The following is a 19,799-nucleotide window of genomic DNA, read 5'->3' on the forward strand; positions in this document are numbered from 1 at the left end:
ATTGTCACCTCTTCTTAGGTCAAAGAGGGCCTCACACAAATTAACCAGCTGTTGAAATAATTAAATACATATTGAAATAAGTGAACTACTTAAAAAATGAATATATAAATACTAAAATAGTTATATAATTCATTAAATGTGAAACGAATAGTTCGGAAAAAAATAAACTGGTGAGGTCGTTATGGGACGCCATACGCAGAAACCTCCGCTAGAGGGCGCTACATAAAAAACAACAACAACGACTCGGCTCCATTGTTGTACTTCCGCATCAACGACACGCCTTTTCCGGGTTCTCGAAAACGTGCCAACTTTCAAGGGGATCTCTTCTTTTGGACTTCCGTGGAGTTCGGGGCGCTAAGCATGGTCAAGTGTGTTGTATCCGGGTGTCCGAACCGCATGCTCAACGGTAACCGGGGCGCCTTGAGCCGACCGCCGAAGAGGTTCTTCCCGTTCCCCAAAGACCCGGCGCGGGTCAAGGTAGCCACACGTGACTGCATCCCAAAACAAACACACCCTAAATAGGTACTTTTGCCCCAATATTAACATTCGTTCTAGCGATTCTAGCTACGGTGCTAACTTTTGCATGGATTCTCTTCGCCTTGTAATGTGCATTTTGTGTTAGCATGTTTGCTAACGGTGGCTGAGGACTTCGCAACCCCAGTGATAGTTTGGACCTTTTGTTTACCTCTTAAAAGTCAACTAGCTTGCACAAGTTTGCACTCTTGAAGTAGCTTAAAGTGTCATCGTCTTATTTGCAAGATAGAAGTCTCCTCCAATTAAACTGAGTCTCAGCCAAAATCAGCTTTTTAAAGTGATGCTGATGATGTTGTTGTTTAGGTCTGGCTGGCTGCCCTGCGAGAGACAGACAAGCAGGAAGCGTCGGAGCAGCACTTGATCTGCGAGGAGCACTTCCTGCCGGAGGACATCTCCAGGAACGGCGTCAACAGTGACGCCATCCCCATCATGCCGCCCTACCTGGACGGTTCCCTCGGGGGCATCAGTCCCTGGGGGGCCGAGTCGTCGGAGGAGGACGACCAGTGGGGCGTCTCAGACGCTGGCGATGATGAAGAAGAGGAGGAAGAGATAGAGGAGGAGATAGAGGAAGAGAAGGAGGAAGAGATGGAGGAAGAGATGGAGGAAGAGATGGAAGAAGAGATGAAGGAAGAGATGGAGGAAGATGGAAGTGGTGCTCCTCCTGAAGCTCCGTCTCCACAACCTCCTCAGCAGGTCACTTCTTCATATTCGTCACTGGTGTAGACTAAGAAGAGTTGTAGGTGATTAACGCTTAGAGCATAGTTAGATTGCAATATTTTGAACTCTTCTTCCTTTCAGGTGCCAAGTCCAACCTTGCATGATCTTCCAAAAGTGATCACAACAAGGTAAGCATTTACTTGTGAATAGAGACCGACCGCCATAAATAGAAAGTCTTGTGCAAAGTTTGAGGCATTCTTTGCTTTATTTTGTTTGAATGTTTTATTTTGCAGTGTGGACATTCAATGCAAAGAGGATCTTCAGACAAAGAAGCCATCCAAAAATGGTGTGTGTTGTCCTTTCATTTAAGTATGGTAACTAAAGATTTTTTTTTCCAGTTGTATCATTGTGTCATTCTCATGTGTGCTCTTTCCAGACATGTCCGCGGTGCTGCTGACCCGGCGCCTCCTGGAACTCCTGCTACCGTCTCCAGACAGTTGGCTGGACCTCCACCAGGCGGCCAGCAGGCTGCAGACTCGCAAGTGTGACGTCTACGACATCGTCGGCGTGCTGGAGAGCATCAGCGTGGTCCAGAGGAAGTCCCGCAGGGTCAAGTGGATGTGAGTACACGTGTGAGTGTGCACCCAATGATGACAAAGTCCAAACTACAATTGTTGTGGCCCATCCAGAGGACAGTGTCCAATCTCCCAATTCCTTTGGAAAACTGAGGAGAAATTCAAGAAGGAGCTCGAGAACCTGAAGCTGGAGGAGAGCACACTGGACAGCCTCATCAAGAAATGCGCACAGCAACTCTTTGACATGACGGACAATGAAGAAAACGCAAGATATCCTTTGCAGCCTCATAGCAAAGTACAACGATATGATTTGAAAAATGAAAGTCAGCCGTGATGTTTGTCTTAACTCGCATGCGCACGGCGGCCTACGTCACGCACGAGGACGTTAGCCAGCTCGCCGCCTTCCAGGAGCAGACGGTGATTGTCATCAAAGCGCCGGAGGAAACCAAGCTGGAAGTCCCGGCGCCCACAGAGGTAAACATTTTCAGAAATGTGCCTTATCCAGCATTTGTCATGTTCATTGTGTGGTGCAGGACAACATCAAGGTGCACCTGAAAGGCGGCAACGGTCCCATCATGGTGATGACTTGCGACCTGGGCACGGGGGGCGTGCCAGTCAAGGAGGAGATGAGTGGCTGCTTCATGACGCTGGAGGAAAGTCGCATACAGACTCAAACTTTGCACACGCACAAGAACGTCCAGTAGGAGAGGATTTTTTTTTGATCCCGTATATCCGAGGCGAGACCAATCGGACTTGTTGCTTTTATAAACAAACATTTGCCACTGGAGCCTGAAAAAGGGAGAAACACCAGTGGTTTGACATTCATCTACTATGTTCTTGTGACTTTTTTTGTGTCAATATCCGCTGACAGAACTCATTCTTGCAAAATCTCAATATTATTATTTATTACACATATGGATCTTAGTACAGATTTGAGCAAGGATCTTGGAAGAGGAAATTATTTTTATGTCACGGGCCATATATAATGACCCGGTGGGCCAGGTCTGGCTCTTGAGTTTGACCCCTGTGCCTTAGCAGCGACAAAGTGGGCGAAAGTTTTGCTTAAACGGAAATTTATGTGGTTCAGGATGCACATTTTTCATAAAGAGCCACCTTCATCATCAAACTGACGTGGGCTTCGCGAAGAGCTTTCTTTGTTTTCTACACCACATGTTCTGCATTATATTTGCTTTATCTTATTTTGATAAGAATGTAAATAAAACATTAAATTCTAACAAAGGTGTGAATTTCTGTTATTTGGCTCAGTAACATCACTGAAGTTAATACCGTAAAGATCTAAAGCCTTTTTTAACATCCAGTTAGAGATATACTATTGTTTATTCAATTACAGACACTTTTTGTGATCTTTTTAATTGTTTATATTTTGTCATGCTTCAATCTTATTTTTTCTAATCATTAGTATAGTTAACTAAAAACTAAATTGCGTGTTTTTTGGAAATACGGATAAAAATAATAATTATTCTTTTCAAAATTAAACCATTTTGTTTCCGGTCGTCTAATCGCGGATTATGAGCCTCTCGCGATACCTTGATGACGAGATCCAACGTTCTCTCGCGATACTTTACCCTCACGAAACTGTGCATGAATGCCACTCTCGCGATGTTCCGGTCTCTTCCTTGGCCGTCGTTGACTGAGGTTGGTTGTGACTTTATGGCTGGATGGACTATTTTTCCCGATAATGTGGCAAACTAATCTTTAATGGACACGTTTTTGTCTCGTCCACATTCGTACATACATGATGGCTTAGATTGAGCGCTTTGTGACAACGGATTGCAGTTTTAGAAGACACAACGAAGCGTGGTTGACTCGCTCGGTTGAATGCTGGTTGCCGAGCAGGCCGTGCATGTGTTCGCTTATAACAGCGACTTTGGAGACCGGAGCGTGGATACCCGATAGCGCTTTTCCCCCTCTACAAGTCGCTGATTTAATCTTTATAAAGTGCTACTGGTAAAAGTATTTTCGCATCAGGATTTGTTTAGCGTTGCCAAACTCCTTGTCGCAGCGTTAGCTTAGCAATTTGGCTAACTGCCTCAACTCCTTGAAGGTATAGCGTGTACATTATTGACGATCAAATAATTTAGTGGTACACAGGTTAGAATTCGGAATCGGTGTGTGCGGTGCCTTGCTCACTGTTACAATCCAAATCTCTAAACGTGGTTGTTTTGTCTGCAGAGACAACGGCCATGTTCAGCACGAGTGCTAAGATAGTGAAGCCTAATGGCGAAAAACCAGACGAGTTTGAGTCTGGGATTTCCCAGGTAAGCGGTAGAGTCAGACATATCCGATAAAGGTGATTCCAGGTATAACAATGAAGTATTTATATGAGATGTTGTGCCTTGTCTTGTGCCCCTGAAGGCTCTTCTCGAGCTGGAGATGAACTCTGACCTCAAGGCGCAGCTCAGAGAACTCAACATCACAGCAGCAAAGGTGAAATTGAATATCTAGTATGACAAACAAAATGTGGATTTAGTGTCATTTTCATTTGCATGCTGTTAATCCGACGTGGACACCCAGTGAGCTGGTCTCCTGGCTCTGTCCTGGTGGCACACGGGAGCGTAGCTTTGTGCTAAGACGTACATTCCCCTTCCACAACGTCGCAGAAAAAGTTGCGTCCCCGACCTTTGTCGGCGAGGATGAACGTCCTGCATATTCCTACAACTTCCCAGAGTCCTTTTGGGGCCCTTACTGGGGAGCCAAACCATGCAGCGCACATCCCCCATACTGCCGTATGATAATGTGATGTTTGGATTTGTGACTAATTGTTTGATGTTCTCAACAGGAAATTGAGGTTTCGGGGAACAAGAAAGCAATCATCATCTTCGTTCCCGTTCCTCAGCTGAAGTCCTTCCAGAAGATTCAAGTGCGCCTGGTCAGGGAGCTGGAAAAGAAATTCAGCGGCAAGCACGTAGTCTTCATTGCGCAGGTTAGCTAGTTGCACTTTTTTTTTTTTTTTGAAAACGCTCCTCGCATCAAATTTGTTTGAACCGACGTTGACATCCAGTGAGCTGGTCTCCTGGCTCTGTCCCGGTGGCGTACGGGAGCGTAGCCTCGCGCTAAGACGTACATTCCCCTTCCACCACGTCGCACAAAAAGTTGCGTCCCCGACTTTGTCGGCGAGGATGAACGTTCTGCATATTCCTACAACTTCCCAGAGTCCCTTTGGGGCCCTTACTGGGGAGCCAAACCATGCAGTGCACATTTGACACAACTTTCAAAAAAATCCAATTGGATATAAAAATGTCATGAATGAAGACCGTTATGTTGGTGTGCTTGATTGACTTAGACCAATGAGCGACTGTTGTCTTTCAGAGGAGAATTCTGCCTAAACCCACCCGGAAAAGTCGCATCAAGAATAAGCAGAAGCGACCCAGAAGGTGAGCGCAAATATTTTCTTGGTGCTGCTCACATGCGGCATGGTGACTCTGACGTGGACACCCAGTGAGCTGATCTCCTGGCTCTGTCCTGGTGGCACATGGGAGCGTAGCTTCGTGCTAAGACGTATATTCCCCTTCCACAACGTCGCACAAAAAGTTGCGTCCCCGACTTTGTTCGGCGAGGATGAACGTCCTGCATATTCCTACAACTTCCCAGAGCCCCTTAGGGCTGTGTTACTGGGGAGCCAAACCATGCAGTGCACATTTTGAAGCCTCAAACACTCACCTTGATGTTCCAAAACTCATCCGCACGCTTCTTTTGCTGCGGTTTCATCCAGCCGCACGCTGACGTCCGTTCACGACGCCATCTTGGAGGACCTGGTGTTCCCTAGCGAGATTGTGGGCAAGAGAATCCGCGTCAAGCTGGACAGCAGTCGACTCATCAAGGTCCACCTGGACAAGGCGCAGCAGATCAACGTGGAGCACAAAGTACGTGACCCGCTGCGGCGAGCCCATCGGCCAGTTCTGATCCGACGCGGACATCCAGGGAGTTTCTCCCTGGCTCTGTCGCTGTGGCGTACGGGAGCGTAGCCTCGTGCTATGACGTACATTCCCTTTCCACCGCGTCGCAGAAAAAGTTGCGTCCCCGACTTTTGTCGGCGAGGATGAACGTCCAGCATATTCCTACAACTTCCCAGAGTCCTTTTGGGGCCATTACTGGGGAGCCAAACCATGCAGTGCACATTTGATTATCGTATTGTATTTATTCATTTATATCTTTTCTAGCCTTTAGCGGTTTGTCATCAAATGGTGTCTCATGGTTTCAGGTGGAAACGTTCGCCGGCGTCTACAAGAAGCTCACAGGCAAAGAAGTCGTCTTTGAATTCCCCGAATACCAGCTCTAAATGCACATGGCAAAATAAATTTGTGTTCTGTTCAAACGTTGGCTCTTGTCTCATTGCTTATCATGCCACTTGGCTAGGACTCATGGACTCGTGCACCCTGGTCCTTCTGGTTTGCTCTTTTTTTTTTTTTTTGATTTGGGAAATGAACTTACTTTACTTGCATTTGGCACTAACTACAAATTGTTCAGCTTTGCCGTAAACAAACTTTGAATTTCCACCTGAGCATGAAAGATGTGCAGTACCAACATCCGCCGCTCGGTGGCACTATTTCCTTCAAAGTCGCCTTTTTGCTCGAAAAGACCCTGCTGGCCTTCTAGATGTGATGGTACATGATTGTCATCATCGCAACGAAAAATGAAATATTTTAGTGTCATTGTAAGCTCAAAAAGAAAACTGCCGTTGGTTCGCGCGATCACGTGACTGACGGAGAGCTGTTGGGCGGGGCTGAGGTAACCCGACACTGTCGTGCACGCGCCCGTGCGGCCTAGTGATGTGCATTCCAGTTCTTTTAAGTGAATTGAATCTTTAGAATTCCAATTTACCAAGGAAAGAAAGAAACACCACTTCTTTTATGCGCGTTTTCTCCAAGCTAACGGTTAACTTTATTGCATGAAGGGATGCGCCGTTGTGCAAAAACGCGGAGATTATCTTTGGGTCATCTTGATTTTATAAGTTCAATTCCCAATGATCGTGAGCAGCAGCGGAGCCCCATTTCAACCCCTTCCACTGAGTGCCAAGCAGGGAAGAAATGGGTACCATTTTTATAGTCTCCGGTATGACCCGGCCAGGGTTTGAACCCCCAATCTCCCAATCTCAGGGCGGACACTCTAACACAAGGCCACTACTATACAATAGTGTTCACCAGCTCAGTAACTGAAAAAAGAACGAATCACTTTCGGAAGTTATTCGTTCACTGAAAAGAAACGTTCTTTTGAACGACTCGTTCACTCATGAGCCAACACTAGTGCGGTCCTCCCACTTGAAACGTTCACCAGAGGATAGCACTTGACTTCTCACTCACCAGCACCATGCGCAACAGAAAACATCTGTAATTATTAATAATCATGACTTTTGGGCGCTCGCCGAGGATCATCTCCACTTTTTAAAGAGTCCGACATGGAGGCCGTGAGCGCATGGAGCCCTCAGCAAGTTCTCGACTGGATGAGAGGTAAGAAGAGCGAGCAACATTGCAAATCATCAACTTACCTCACTGACTACTGCACGCGCAAATCATGCAAGAACGTAATCAAGTCGATGCATGTTTTTATCTGTTGGAAGTCAGCAGCTCCTACTCTCCATGTTGGGATTCGGGGCAGCTCACATATTTTGTGGCGTAAAACAAGAATTCACGCTCGAATTTAGACTTGCTGTGTACAGTGGACTCACACAAACAACGCGCTTGTTTTCTTTTGTGATTTGAACCGTCAAAGTGGTTCTTATGCTTGTCAAGTCATTGGCTGAGCAACAGGCTGCAGGCAGGGGTGTAGCCAATTAGCCCACTGTGACGTCACATAGGTTGTGTCTATCCATATGCTAATGAGCAGTGATGTGTCTGAGAATGAACAAAACCGTCTAACGTCTCTTGTTTGATCACATGAGCCGGGACCAGCTCGGCGTGTCGGGACCGATCGACATGTTGCAGCTCGCACGACGAGCCTTTGCGGTCCAATCAACTAGCTGCCTCCGCCCTGTTGAGTGACAGACATCCGCCGTGTCTTCCACTTGTAAGAGATGGACAGATGCTATTGTAACTTCCACTGGAAGGAGTCCAAATTCTAACCGAAACTCTGGAGTTTGGACTCGCGGTGGAAGGAGGAGGATCCGCACTGGCTTGTTTGCTCAGTGGGAGGATAAAATGGAAAAGGCGACACCATTAACAGAGAGATCCACTTCTTTGCTGAGGAGAAAGAATAAACGCCTCTGGCTATTGACGCTCACTTCCTGCTCGCAAAGGTGCACGCCACTCGAGGAAAAGCGTTTCCTCTTGAATGTTGTTGTCTGCAGTAAGTCGGTCAGCACTGGCGAGCACATGCACTTAGAAGTAGGCCGTCAGTTGAGTTGTTGATATTTGCTCAATGATTAACCGGCAGCCGCTCTTTGCTCACGTGCCTGACCTGACGCTTTTGTTGCGGCGCAGGCCTGGACGACAGCTTGCAACAATACCTCCCGGCCTTTAGGTGGCAGCAGGTGGATGGGGAGAAGCTCCTGAAGATGACACACCAGGAACTGAGCACGCTGGGCGTGCTCAAGGTGGGCCATCAGGAGCTCCTGCTGGAAGCCGTCGACCTGCTCTGTGCGCTGGTACGCCGTCGTCACGTTAGAAAGCAAATCGGGTCAGTCGCTGATGACGTCTCTCGTTGTTGGAAGAACAACGGCGTGGAGTCGGACAAGCTGAAGACGCTGGTGGGCCGGATGAGGCTGGCTCACCGCGACCTGGGCGGCGCCGTGTCGCAGCGCCGCAAGAACCCCGCCTACGGCAGCAGCGCCGCCCACCGGCCTTCCAACGACTTCCTCACCGCCGTGGTGGAGCTTATCGCCGCCGCCAAGAGTCTGCTGGCCTGGATGGACAGGTGTGTGATGATGAGGGTCAAACCTCCGAGGCGCTCGGGCAAATGCGCTAACCGCTAGCTCACCGTGCTACACGAGCCAAACACACGCGGGATACTTTTACCGAATTCCAAAGATTTTACCACCTTAATAACTGTCACTCCAACTTTGACACAGCAGCTCATTACACACTCACACACACACACACGCCTTCATGCGCCTTTCCCAGGTGAGGCTTGTACGAGCCTGAAGAACATTCCCAACGTTTGACACGCGTCGCTGTTGTTTACATTTCATTCGCGGTCCATTCGACCGAGTGAGACGCCTGTCGCTAGCAATCTGTGATGATAAGAAAATAAACACGGCTGGCAGCATGGAGAGCTAACAAAAGTTGTTTTCTTTTCTCTCTCGGCCCAATGTCAATAAACGATGTTGTTTGCAGGACTCCCCTGACAAGCGCCAGCGACTTCACGTCCACAAAAAGCAACATCGTCCAACTGTGTCTGGAGCTCACCTCCACCGTCCAGAAGGTTGCTCGGACCTGCCTCTCTTTGATTTGCTTCATTTTCTGCACTTGAATGACGTTGGAGCTTGTTTTCTAATCCTAATAACGTTCACGAGCCTTTTTAATCTCATTGTTGGTCAAAGTTCGCCGAAGCCGCCCACCACCCTCACTCATGTTTGTGTTTTGTCCTCACAGGACTTCACCGTTTATGAGATAGAAGAGAAGAGCCTGGAAGTGGTCAGTCCTTTTCTTCTGCTTTTGATATCGGCGCACACACGCACACATGCACACACACATTTCCCTTTTCCTGTCCCATGTTGCGCGCTGCTGTTTATTCAGCTCGGGAACGCCGACTTCCTGTCTTAGATCACGCTTCCTGTTGGCCAGCCTTTTGTTCGCCGCTGTTGTGTGTCTCTTCCCTATCCAAACTTCCAATAAAAAGAAAATGCCAGCAACAAAAAGCAACATTTTTAACAGCGACAATTTTTAGCGCTACTTCTAATATTAATGGAAGAAATAAGAAGCGATGGGAATATACTGGCGTGTGTGTACGTGTGCATGTGTGTGCGTGTGTGTGTATGGCTGGCTTTAGCTGTGTTCCGTTCACCTTGTGAACCCAATCCAAGTTGCAAAAAAGCTGGGAGGAGTGTTCTCCAGTGTTTCCTGCTTATTTTGGTATTTCCTGTTGGTTGCTAGTTTCCTGAGCTAAAGCGCTCCCGTGTGTGTGTCCGTGTGTGTTTCAGTCTCAAGCTCTAAACAGCCTCTGCGAGAAGACAGCCCAGATGACCTCCGACCCGTCTAATAGCGACCATTCGTGCGTGGAGGAAGTTCACATCTATAACATCAAGCCCGGTGAAGGCCTGGTGAGTGCTGGTGGAATTTAGTGGCCTCTTGTGGCCACTTTATAGACTGCACTGATGGGATGTGTCGCTTGGTAGGGCATCTACATCAAGTCCACCTACGACGGCCTTCACGTCGTTACAGGAACCACTGAGAACGTGAGTTACCACCTTGTGGTCAGTTAATTGGTTAATCCAGAGCTAATTATTTTCCCCAGACTAGATTGAAGAAAGCGCCAACCTTGTTCATTCTCAGTCCTTCTCATTGGTTTTCAACTTTAGTCCCCAGCAGACAGGACCAAGAAGATCCACGCCGGAGACGAGGTGATCCGAGTCAACGAGCAGACGGTGGTGAGTGACGCCGACCTCGCTGTCTCTCCTCCTGCATGTCCCCGCCCGCCCTATCATCGCTACACTGTGCTGTGATTGGTCCAGGTGGGCTGGCAGCTCAAGAACCTGGTGGCCAAGTTGAGGGCGACGTCGGGCGACGTGCTTTTGGTGTTGAAGAAGAGGCCGTCGGAAACCGCCGGCGCCTTTGCTGCGGCGCCGCTCAAGAACATGCGCTGGAGGCCTCCCCTCGTTCAGGTCGGACCGAGCGTGACATCATCACGTGACATCATAGCGGGATCTTGTAATGTGCGTTTCCATGACGACATTGCAGGTTTCATCGGGCCTCCCCAGATGGCGTCTTCCTTCGGAGACCCCTGCCAATGGCGGCAAGGCGACCATCTTGGATCTGCACATCCCCCCTCCCTCCGGCGTCCAGTATTCGTCAGTGTGAGTGGCGCACTTTGACCTTTCCGCTTCCTCCTGCGCTCATTTCAAGCCATTTCTTCATCTTGCTCACTCAGTGAGGCCAAGGCACCATCGAGGTCTCCTCACTCCTGTCTGGATGCCGCCAGAACCGACGTCGACAACGCTCCTCAAGTCCATCTGCCCATCCCGGCCCCAGCCCCGGTCCCCATTCCGGTTCCAGTCCGACTCCGACAGCGCCACGGTGGACGCGGTGAGAACGTTTTACACCAAGAACTCCCCCAAAAAATAATATTGACAGTCAAATATGAATCATGGTAGGTCGACAGTAAGGTGAAAAATACTTGTCGTCCGTGCAGGTGCAGGTAAACCTCGACCCATGTCCATGCCGGCCGAGGTTCTCTCGGCCGTGTCTTGCCAGCGCGGCGGCGCTCCAGGAAGGAACGGTAAGCAAGCCGCTCCATTTTGGAGCCGCCGAGAAGCTTCACTCAAAGATGGCGTCGCGTCACGCAGGAGGCAGCCGCCATCTTCAGCGCTACCTGAGCAACGACGGCATCAGCAGCATCACCGAAGAGAAGGGCGACGAGGAGCAATGCTTCCCGCTCCCGTACCGCCGGCAACCCTCCATCCGCGGCGTGGACCACATCCGGGGAAGTCGCTGCTTCATCAGCGCCGACTTGCACAACAGCGCCACCATCCCCTTCCAGGAAGCGGGGGCCAAGAAAGAGCCTGCCGCCGCCGCCGGTGGGAAACAGTCGACATCGCTGCTCGGAGGCTGGCTGGCTCGCCTTAGGCTGCTCAGCCAATGACGGACGGACACGCAGGTTTTGATTGACAGCTCTCTGGGCATCGATGAACCTTTTTAAGGATGTGCCAAATACTTGCAGCAGATTTACTGATTTTTTTTATTTTATTTGATCTATTTGTTACTTGCTGAAAACCTCATTGATTTGAAATAGCATAAGATGGCACAATAAGGTTTTTGCGACAAGTTCTGTGACCCTCCCACGCTATAAATATATCCTGCAATACATCTATTTTTATACTGTAAACATCTTTACATTTTTACTCAGGACAAAGTTTCTATACACAAATTGTTTCAATTGATGTGGTTCAATGTTTGAGTTTCATTTGCAGAAGCGCACATATTCTGTTCCCATTAACGCCCACTAGACGGCGATGTTGTATCGTTTATTAAAAGTTAAGTGACGCTTGACGCTGACGTCATGTTTGTGTGGGACGTCGCTCTTTTGACCGTCGGCCACGGTCACGCGCGCTCACTGTGCACGCGCAGGGAGCAAGGTGGAGATGGTTTGGGTTCGAACGCCCAGCAGAGGACGCTTGTGGAGACGTTTGACGTCCGTGAGCCATTTTGCTGACCGACAGAAACTTCAGCAGCCTTCTTCCTGATGCGAGGTACTCCTGTCTTTTATTCTCATGCAATCATAAATTTACCTTTTGCAAAAACTGGCGACAATTTCCGCATCACAATGGATGCAGCACGCTTGGAAAGTCTTTTTTCGTTTGGTTGATGATTACATTCACCTGTGCTTCAGTTCTTTGCCTTTTGTCAGACTTACTATGCAATCTAGTGTTTTTTTGCAACGTGTAATGAATTTAATTCAGGTTTCCACCTGTTCACATTTTAACTGCTCTGTTAAAATGTTAATCTTTAATATTTTTGGGTCATTTTTTGTTCCCTTGCAACCTACGGTGTATTCATCAAGTATATTGAATATAGGATTTTTTTTTTTAATCACGATTGTCTTTTTGTTAATCAGTACGTCAGCAAGTCCCCGAAAGGAGAAAACCCGAGAAATGTGAAGCGATAGGACGCCGAGGAGGACGACCGAGACGCGTCCATTTCACGTCGCCGTCCATGTCGTCGGAAAGCAGCTCGCCACCGCCGTCGCCTTCGACTCCCTCGCCGTCACCCGTCCCACCGGATGACCGACCCGACATCCCTGCCCACGGTGTCTCCGCCCTCGGCGTCTCCTTCCTGCTTCAGATTGGACTAACCCGGGAGCCGCTGACCCTGGACGCCAACAACCTCTCGCTGTCGGCCATCGTTGAGCTCATCTGCGCCGTCCTCGACCACAAGGTACAAATAAAAAGTTACTGTGCTCCACAAGTTGGACTTTTGTGACCTCAACCAGTTTGTGTGTGTGTGAGTGTGTGCGTGGCCCGCTTAATGGCAGATTAAAGACACACTCAGTGTGCATTAAAAGATGCAAAGTGAAAATGGATTCCATTTTCTCTTCCTCGGGTCAAAGCCGGGCCAAAACAATCACGTAAGCCGAACGTTTCCCATTTTTGGAGTGTCAATTCACGCCGTTCGTTCGGTCAGTTCCCAGAATGCGGCTTGACCCGGATGCACGACAAGATCCTGCTCTTCCGCCACGACCTGAACTCGGACAACATCTTGAAGCGGGTCACCGCCGCCGAGGACATACGCGAGGGCGACCTGGTGGAGGCGGTCCTGTCGGGTTAGCGCCGCTCTTCAGACGAAGCTCGGGTGCCCGCGCGCGCAATTGACGGCGGCGTTCTCTGCTCGCAGCTCTGGCTTCATCGGACGACTTGCAGACGTGCCCTCACGTGCTGTGCGTGCACTCGTACCGTGCGCCGGCCTTCTGCGATCACTGCGGCCAGATGCTGTGGGGGCTCGTACGCCAAGGCCTCAGATGTGAAGGTGAGGTGTGCCACAGGGGTCAATGCTGGTGCCCTCTGTGATTTTTATGTCTATGGGAAACTTCACTTAGTTCTTTCTAAAAATGCGTCCTGTGCAGGTTGTGGTCTGAACTTCCACAAGCGTTGCGCAATGACAATTCCAAACAAGTGCAGCGGCGTCAAGAGGAGACGAGCCTCCAACGTCTTGCTGAGCGGCGCTCCCGCCTCTCTTCAGCGCCGACCTTCTGCCGAGCTCCCCAAACATTGCAGCACGCCGCAGGATGAGGTGCGACACCTGACATTTTCATCTCGCATGTGCATGTAACATGTTTGTGGAAGTGAGCACACATTCACAGATGAGCTAGTCTAGATTGTGCAACCAGCACACACACACATTGACAGTGCCTGGAGGCAAGGCACCGGATTTTCCATCCTGTTTCACACAGCCCACAAAGTGATTACCATGCGCACACACACACACACACACACACAAACACACACAGCTTCACTTGTTCCTTTGTCATCATTAAATTGATGTGAGCAGCAGCGCCCCCTTCTGGGCGCCAGGAATCGCACGCACGGCGCCCGTCCGGCCTGGTTGGCCAAAACGGCCTCGGGGGGCGTCAAGCTGCCGCACACGTTCGCCGTGCACACGTACGCGCGACCCACCGTGTGTCAGCACTGCAAGCGTCTGCTCAAGGGTCTCTTCCGACAAGGCCTGCAGTGCAAAGGTCAGCACGCCCGTGGCGCCGCATCCTCAAACTTGGGGAACCTTCTGACGTGCCACCCCTGCTTCAGATTGCAAGTTCAACTGTCACAAGAGATGCGCCGACAAAGTTCCTCGAGACTGCTTGGGGGAGGTCAACGGAGGTGAGTCCGTTATAGTATTATATATTACATGTTTGTGTGACTTTGTCTTGTACTCCAGAAGGAACATCCAGTCCCATCCTGGACGCCGAATCCACCTTGGAGGTGCACAACGGAGACGTCAACGAGCAGGAGCGAGGGGCCGCGTCCGAAGACCGCAATGACGACAATGGCAGCCCTCCGACCAGCAGCAACATCCCCCTGATGCGAGTGGTCCAGTCCATCAAACATGCCAAGCGGAGAAGCTCCACTGTGGTCAAAGAAGGTTGGATGGTCCACTACACCAGTCATGACAACATGGTCAGTACACACACACACACAAGCACATGTGTGTGATTGCACACGCGTGACCTTGACGTGTCCGTGCAGAGGAAGCGACATTTCTGGTGTCTGGACTGCAAAAGTCTTACACTCTTCCAGAACCACAGCGGAGCCAAGTTCTACAAGGTACCGACCGACACACAAGACTGGATTTATTGGTTGAAGGTAACGTGACGTTCCCAACGTGCGTCCTCAGGAGATGTCGCTGTCCGAGATCCTGCGCGTTGAGGCGTCCCAGGAAGCGGCCGGCCCGACGGCGGGGAGCAGCGCCCCGTGCTTCCGCTTGGTCCTGGCGTCCGGCGCCGTCTATTACGTCGGCGAGGACGACGGCGGCGCGTCTCGGGAAACGGGCCGCAGCTGGGAGAAGGCCATCCGCCGGGCCATGATGCCCCTCACGGCCAAAGGCACCGGAAAAGGGCGGGACCACGGTGAGTGTCAGCGTGATGATGCAACAGGAAGCAGAACGGCATCTACGTGGTCTGTGAGATTTGACAGCCGCCACGCCATGAAGCGTCAATCCCACTAAAGTGACGCTGATTGAAGGGATTTCAGCGGATTTTCCACCTCATCTGGCTCCATTTTGGCTGGAATTAACAGTAAATTCCTTTTAGGCCTTTTCACCTGGTTAGCCCCACCCCTTTTTGCAATCACATTAATACATGCTATTATGCTAATGCACGTTATGCAACACACTTGTTTTTTTCTGTCAGACTGGCCCCCAAATGACTGGAAGATCTCATTCCAGGAACAGGAAGTGCTCCTCATGGCTGAATAAATAAAAGTCGTGTAAAATATTTGACCTAAATGTAAGCAAATCTGAATCGATAGCGGCGCTCTCATGGAAATTTGCTGGCAGGCGACCAGCAGGCACTGGGGGGGGGGGGGGGGGGGGGGGGGTGGGGGGGGACAGGAACATGGGCTTTATTTTGATTTAAAAAAAAAAAATCATGTTGTGGTTGTGTCCGCAGAAGAGCTCGCCATCAGCATATCAGTTTGCAACTCGCAGATCCAAGAGAACGTGGTGAGTCCTGGGAGGAACATGATCGTCATCATCTTCATTTTAATTACGGTGATCTATCTTTTCCTCATCCAGGATATCAGCTCCGTCTATCAAATCTTTTCTGACGACGTTCTCGGCTCAGGACAATTTGGTGTCGTCTATGGAGGTGAGATCAGGTCAACTTCCAGTGCGTACCACTAAAGAGAGCCCGCACTGTGTTCTGCGGGCTCACTCTAGTGGTACGATGAAGAACCAGGACAGCCCTCAAGACATTTGGATTTCAAAACACTTACTTGATGTCATCCTGCTCAGGTCAGCACAGAAAGAGCGGTCGCAACGTGGCCATCAAGATCATCGACAAGATGAGATTCCCCACCAAGCAGGAGAGTCAGCTGCGCAACGAGGTGGCCATCTTGCAGGTATCTACGTGCTAAATAAAGTGCAGCCACGTCATCTCAACTGCTTTTGGTTGAGTCGCAGCCTCTTCTCGCCCGTCTCCAGAAGCTGCGGCACCCCGGCGTGGTAAACCTGGACTGCATGTTCGAGACCCCCGAGCGGGTCTTTGTGGTCATGGAGAAGCTTCACGGTGACATGTTGGAGATGATCCTGTCCAGTGAGAAGAGCCGCCTGCCTGAGCGTCTGGCCAAGTTCTTGGTGACGCAGGTGAGCGCCACCAATGATTGCTTGCCTGGCCCTCTCGCAGCAAAAAGCGTCTCTTCACTTTTGTAGTTGTTGTTGTTCCTGGCGCGTGCAGATCTTGGTGGCCCTCAGACATCTCCATTTTAAGAACATCGTCCACTGTGACCTGAAGCCTGAAAACGTCCTCCTAGCCTCGGCGGAACCTTTGCCTCAGGTACAAAGACGACAAATTGCTCTTCCCGAACGTCGTCGTGCATCTCTTCTTCCTCAGGTGAAGCTGTGCGACTTTGGCTTCGCCCGCATCATCGGCGAAAAGTCCTTCCGGCGCTCGGTGGTGGGAACGCCGGCCTACCTGGCGCCGGAGGTTCTCTGCAACAAAGGCTACAACCGCTCGCTGGACATGTGGTCGGTGGGCGTCATCATTTACGTCAGCCTGAGCGGAACCTTCCCTTTCAACGAGGACGAGGACATCGACGAGCAGATCCACAACGCTGCCTTCATGTACCCGACCAGTCCCTGGAAGGAGATCTCAGGGGATGGTAGGAGATCCACAGAATAAATCAATTATTGAATGAGATGAATCACACGTTCATCAATTTATTATTTATTTATTTAAGTAAATCAAATGAAGAAAAAAACAAAAACATTTGCTCAGCCAGTGATGCTAGTCTTGTTTCCATAGCGACGGACCTGATCAACAACCTGCTGCAGGTAAAGATGAGGAAGCGCTACAGCGTGGACAAGTCCCTCAGTCACCCATGGCTGCAGGTAAGCAAGTGGAAAGGCAAAAAAAATCTGGACCAAGTCAGACTAGCGTCCGGTTCTACAGGACTACGACACCTGGAAAGACCTTCGAGATTTGGAGACGCGGCACGGCGACCGCTACATCACGCACCAGAGCGACGACGCACGCTGGGAGGAATTCGCTGGCCACCAGGAAGAGACCTAGTCCCCAAACGGACATTTGGAATCCAAGGACAGCTCTTCAGAATCCAAACATAGATTCAACATAACCAGCATTTGAAATGCTATTTGGGAATTAAAACTTTTGCACTCACACAAAATAGGCACAGTGTTCACTGACTGCATAGCGACCAGTCCAATGTTTGTCTTTCTCTTCCCTGACTTCCAGTAGCGACCAGTCCCGGCCATCTGGTCTTTCTTCAGGGTTGGGCTCCATTTAGGGTTCCGGCTGTCAGGCAAATTGGAGCTCAGTGAAGCCGGCGACAGGCGGCGGCGCCGTAGACCTCTTTTCCAGCTTGAGCCCGGTGGCCATCTTGGGCTGGGCCAGGCGGCTCGGGTGCAGCAAGCCGAAGAAGAGGAAGCGCTCGCCCATCTTGGCGCCGTCCGTCAGTGCCTCGTAGCTGCTTAGCAGCTGCTCCCTGGTGGACTGGTCGCTGTTCTTCAGCAGGACCTGAGAACCAGACAAGTCATTGGAGCCCAACTTGTTGTAGCCAATGGGGTCCTAAGCGCACTTGCCTCCATGCGTATGTCTATGCCCATGTTCTTCAGGAAGTTCTTCTGAGACAGCGGTCCCAAGCAGGCCACGCCCTTCCCCGCCACGCGCCGCACGTAGCTAAAATCCACGTCCGCCGTGAGGTCGGCGCAGCCGGGAGACGCCAGGACGTGGTGGAGACTGTGACCTTTGAACCCCTGACAAGCAAAGATGGGAGGATTTGACACACCTCCGCTAATCGCCGTGACGACGCGGTTCTACCCGGAAGGTGTCCGTTTTGGTGCCGTCGTGGCCGTAGTCGGCGATCAGCGCCGCCCCGCCGTGCTTGGAGACCCGTCGCGCCAGCTGCTGGATGATGACGCCGCCCTCGGCGCACACCTCCACGTGGTCCCGACTTTCATCAGCCTGCACGTACGCAAACGTTTGAACCACACAAAACAATCGAGCTGACTCATCATTTCTTTCAATCTAGTCAATGGGAAAAAGAATCCAATTTATACTGACCTGCACCAGCGTGTTGGAGGCCAAGGTGGGCGACGGCGCCAGAACGAACCTCAGCCGGCCTGGCTGCTCGGGGTCCACGTCCACCATGACCTCACGCCAGCCTCGCTCTGTCCGCTGGCAACCGAAGAAAGCACAGATTGATCCAATTGATTGAAACGAGTAGTGTGAGGCAGGATGACGATGTTGTAGGTACCTGGAACTTGTGTATAGGCAGCGCGTCAAAGAACTCGTGCGCCAGGAACACGCTGAAACCTGGACAGTTTTATGTTGACAACCCTGAACTGGTCTCCATGGAAACACTTCACTATTTTTCCTCATTTGAGCCTACCAGCCGGGACGTCCTCCAAGCGGCGGTACCAGGACACGGGCAGGCCAGCGGCGGTTCGGCCGTGTCTGTAAACGGGCCGGCCCTCCCGCGCGACTTCGTCGGCGGTCCCGACCAGAGTCTGAGCCTGCAGACGACTCAGAACCGGGCTCACCTCCACCAAGTGCAGCGACACCGAAGCCGCGCTCAGCACTGGCTGGAGCTGAGCAAAAACCTGCGGCAACAATGTGATGATGATTTTGTCAGACAAAAGCATCAACGAGGGCGTACCCGGAGAACGTCGCTAGCCAAAGATCCTTTCCCGGGTCCTAGTTCCACCAGCTGGAGCTGTTTGGGCCGACCCGCCGCTATCCACTCGCTGACCACCCACACGCCCAGCAGCTGTACAAACAGCAAGTATTCAAATACCATACCTACCTAACATAAAAGTAGCAATTTGGCGCACCTCTCCAAAGATCTGACTAATCTCCGGCGATGTGATGAAATCTCCATCAGCTCCCAGCATGTTCTTCTTCACATAATATCCCTTAAGATACAAGACAAAGTTAGGAGGCACCACGTGGAGGAACAAAGTGTGGCGGACGCACCATGACGGGGTTGGTGAGCGCTTCCCTCATGTATTCGGCCACGGAAATGGGCCCGGTGGCTTTGATTTTGGATGTCAAGTGTCGCAGCATGGTGGATCCGCTGGCGTCATCATCCGAGCAAGAAGATGAGGAGCTCCAAAATCTGGTGCTTGCGACTGGCCAGCGCACTGATGACAACACGCTTTTTATTATAATATTCACTCATTCAAGACAAAGACAAGACATATTTTGGTTTTGTGTCATGCTTAAAGTTATTAAAGAAGGGGACTGGGGAAAAAAACCCACACTTTTTACCTGGTCGCACTGGACTGACAGGATGAATCAACCTGATCAGCTGATGTGTTTTGGAAGCACAAATGCGCCTCATTTCTCCAAATATGAAGCAAAAGGAACACGTCGATGTTCACTTAAGTCTCGTGCTTGATTTGATTTGTTGTTGAATGGAACTTTCAGCACGTGCACAACATCGTTAGCGTTAACACGGTCATCCACACGTGCAGCAAACCACACGAGACAAAACACGAATAAGCGACGCTTTCGTTTCAAGTACAAAAGGCAGCAATTAAATTTTGTGTTATTGTTATGCATGTATTATGATGTAGTCCTCACGGCTGGAAGAGCATTTCCGTAAAATCGCATTTCATTAGAATGACGGATATAAACATCCGGTGTCCTTTCACAACAAAAGAAACTCATTTTAAGAATTTGCATTCAATTTCAATA

At 50.4% G+C, this 19,799-nt stretch overlaps 5 protein-coding genes and 4 non-coding genes across 13 annotated transcripts; 8 read left to right on the forward strand and 1 right to left on the reverse strand.

Moving 5' to 3' along the window:
* The first annotated feature begins 269 nt into the window (after positions 1-269).
* On the forward strand, positions 270-2,983 carry e2f6 (E2F transcription factor 6). 2 transcript variants are annotated; one of them, XM_088361650.1, is made up of 8 exons: positions 270-477; positions 838-1,227; positions 1,333-1,379; positions 1,485-1,537; positions 1,628-1,811; positions 1,881-2,036; positions 2,126-2,240; positions 2,300-2,982. In XM_088361650.1, the coding sequence occupies exons 1-8, from the start codon at positions 361-363 to the stop codon at positions 2,468-2,470; spliced, it is 1,233 nt and encodes a 410-aa protein (XP_088217776.1). In that variant the 5' UTR covers positions 270-360; the 3' UTR covers positions 2,471-2,982. The 2 variants fall into 2 exon arrangements, with proteins under 2 accessions (XP_088217776.1, XP_088217777.1); XM_088361651.1 differs by having other exon boundaries at positions 384-522; positions 2,300-2,983.
* A 369-nt stretch (positions 2,984-3,352) lies between these two features.
* On the forward strand, positions 3,353-6,102 carry rps7 (ribosomal protein S7). The gene is made up of 7 exons (XM_088361493.1): positions 3,353-3,422; positions 3,960-4,045; positions 4,143-4,214; positions 4,567-4,710; positions 5,097-5,161; positions 5,500-5,650; positions 5,989-6,102. Exons 2-7 carry the CDS (start codon positions 3,971-3,973, stop codon positions 6,064-6,066), a joined length of 585 nt encoding a protein of 194 aa, XP_088217619.1. The 5' UTR covers positions 3,353-3,422; positions 3,960-3,970; the 3' UTR covers positions 6,067-6,102.
* On the forward strand, positions 4,285-4,502 carry LOC148381369 (small nucleolar RNA SNORA73 family). Its single transcript, XR_015854527.1, has one exon. It is a non-coding gene; the product is annotated as a small nucleolar RNA SNORA73 family (small nucleolar RNA).
* On the forward strand, positions 4,772-4,988 carry LOC148381370 (small nucleolar RNA SNORA73 family). Its single transcript, XR_015854529.1, has one exon. It is a non-coding gene; the product is annotated as a small nucleolar RNA SNORA73 family (small nucleolar RNA).
* On the forward strand, positions 5,210-5,428 carry LOC148381371 (small nucleolar RNA SNORA73 family). Its single transcript, XR_015854530.1, has one exon. It is a non-coding gene; the product is annotated as a small nucleolar RNA SNORA73 family (small nucleolar RNA).
* LOC148381372 (small nucleolar RNA SNORA73 family) lies at positions 5,692-5,908 on the forward strand. Its single transcript, XR_015854528.1, has one exon. It is a non-coding gene; the product is annotated as a small nucleolar RNA SNORA73 family (small nucleolar RNA).
* Positions 6,103-7,030: 928 nt separating the features above from the next.
* Positions 7,031-11,926, forward strand: LOC148381373 (connector enhancer of kinase suppressor of ras 3-like). Of its 2 annotated transcripts, none has more exons than XM_088361498.1 (13): positions 7,031-7,234; positions 8,204-8,367; positions 8,434-8,636; positions 9,056-9,143; positions 9,314-9,355; positions 9,862-9,981; positions 10,057-10,116; positions 10,240-10,308; positions 10,393-10,542; positions 10,619-10,734; positions 10,809-10,963; positions 11,070-11,156; positions 11,224-11,926. In XM_088361498.1, exons 1-13 carry the CDS (start codon positions 7,183-7,185, stop codon positions 11,517-11,519), a joined length of 1,602 nt encoding a protein of 533 aa, XP_088217624.1. In that variant the 5' UTR covers positions 7,031-7,182; the 3' UTR covers positions 11,520-11,926. The 2 variants fall into 2 exon arrangements, with proteins under 2 accessions (XP_088217624.1, XP_088217623.1); XM_088361497.1 differs by lacking the exon at positions 7,031-7,234 and adding an exon at positions 7,241-8,069.
* Positions 11,927-11,960: 34 nt separating this feature from the next.
* On the forward strand, positions 11,961-17,268 carry LOC148381374 (serine/threonine-protein kinase D3-like). Of its 3 annotated transcripts, none has more exons than XM_088361495.1 (18): positions 11,961-12,126; positions 12,492-12,811; positions 13,058-13,196; positions 13,268-13,399; positions 13,497-13,663; positions 13,922-14,108; positions 14,176-14,247; positions 14,306-14,544; positions 14,614-14,691; positions 14,762-14,993; positions 15,534-15,586; positions 15,659-15,731; positions 15,878-15,984; positions 16,067-16,228; positions 16,320-16,418; positions 16,476-16,743; positions 16,887-16,972; positions 17,034-17,268. In XM_088361495.1, exons 1-18 carry the CDS (start codon positions 12,120-12,122, stop codon positions 17,151-17,153), a joined length of 2,541 nt encoding a protein of 846 aa, XP_088217621.1. In that variant the 5' UTR covers positions 11,961-12,119; the 3' UTR covers positions 17,154-17,268. The 3 variants fall into 3 exon arrangements, with proteins under 3 accessions (XP_088217621.1, XP_088217622.1, XP_088217620.1); XM_088361496.1 differs by having other exon boundaries at positions 13,925-14,108; XM_088361494.1 differs by having other exon boundaries at positions 16,320-16,743.
* Positions 16,793-19,737, reverse strand: ndufaf7 (NADH:ubiquinone oxidoreductase complex assembly factor 7). The gene is made up of 10 exons (XM_088361499.1): positions 19,371-19,737; positions 19,077-19,243; positions 18,935-19,015; positions 18,760-18,870; positions 18,493-18,703; positions 18,358-18,416; positions 18,165-18,278; positions 17,922-18,065; positions 17,684-17,857; positions 16,793-17,618 (listed from the first exon to the last, which is right to left on the reverse strand). The coding sequence occupies exons 1-10, from the start codon at positions 19,441-19,443 to the stop codon at positions 17,400-17,402; spliced, it is 1,353 nt and encodes a 450-aa protein (XP_088217625.1). The 5' UTR covers positions 19,444-19,737; the 3' UTR covers positions 16,793-17,399.
* Between the last annotated feature and the right edge of the window lie 62 nt (positions 19,738-19,799).

This window comes from Syngnathus floridae, chromosome 19 (assembly GCF_059516105.1).
Source record: "Syngnathus floridae isolate MCC-2025c chromosome 19, RoL_Sflo_1.0, whole genome shotgun sequence".
Lineage (NCBI taxonomy): Eukaryota > Metazoa > Chordata > Actinopteri > Syngnathiformes > Syngnathidae > Syngnathus > Syngnathus floridae.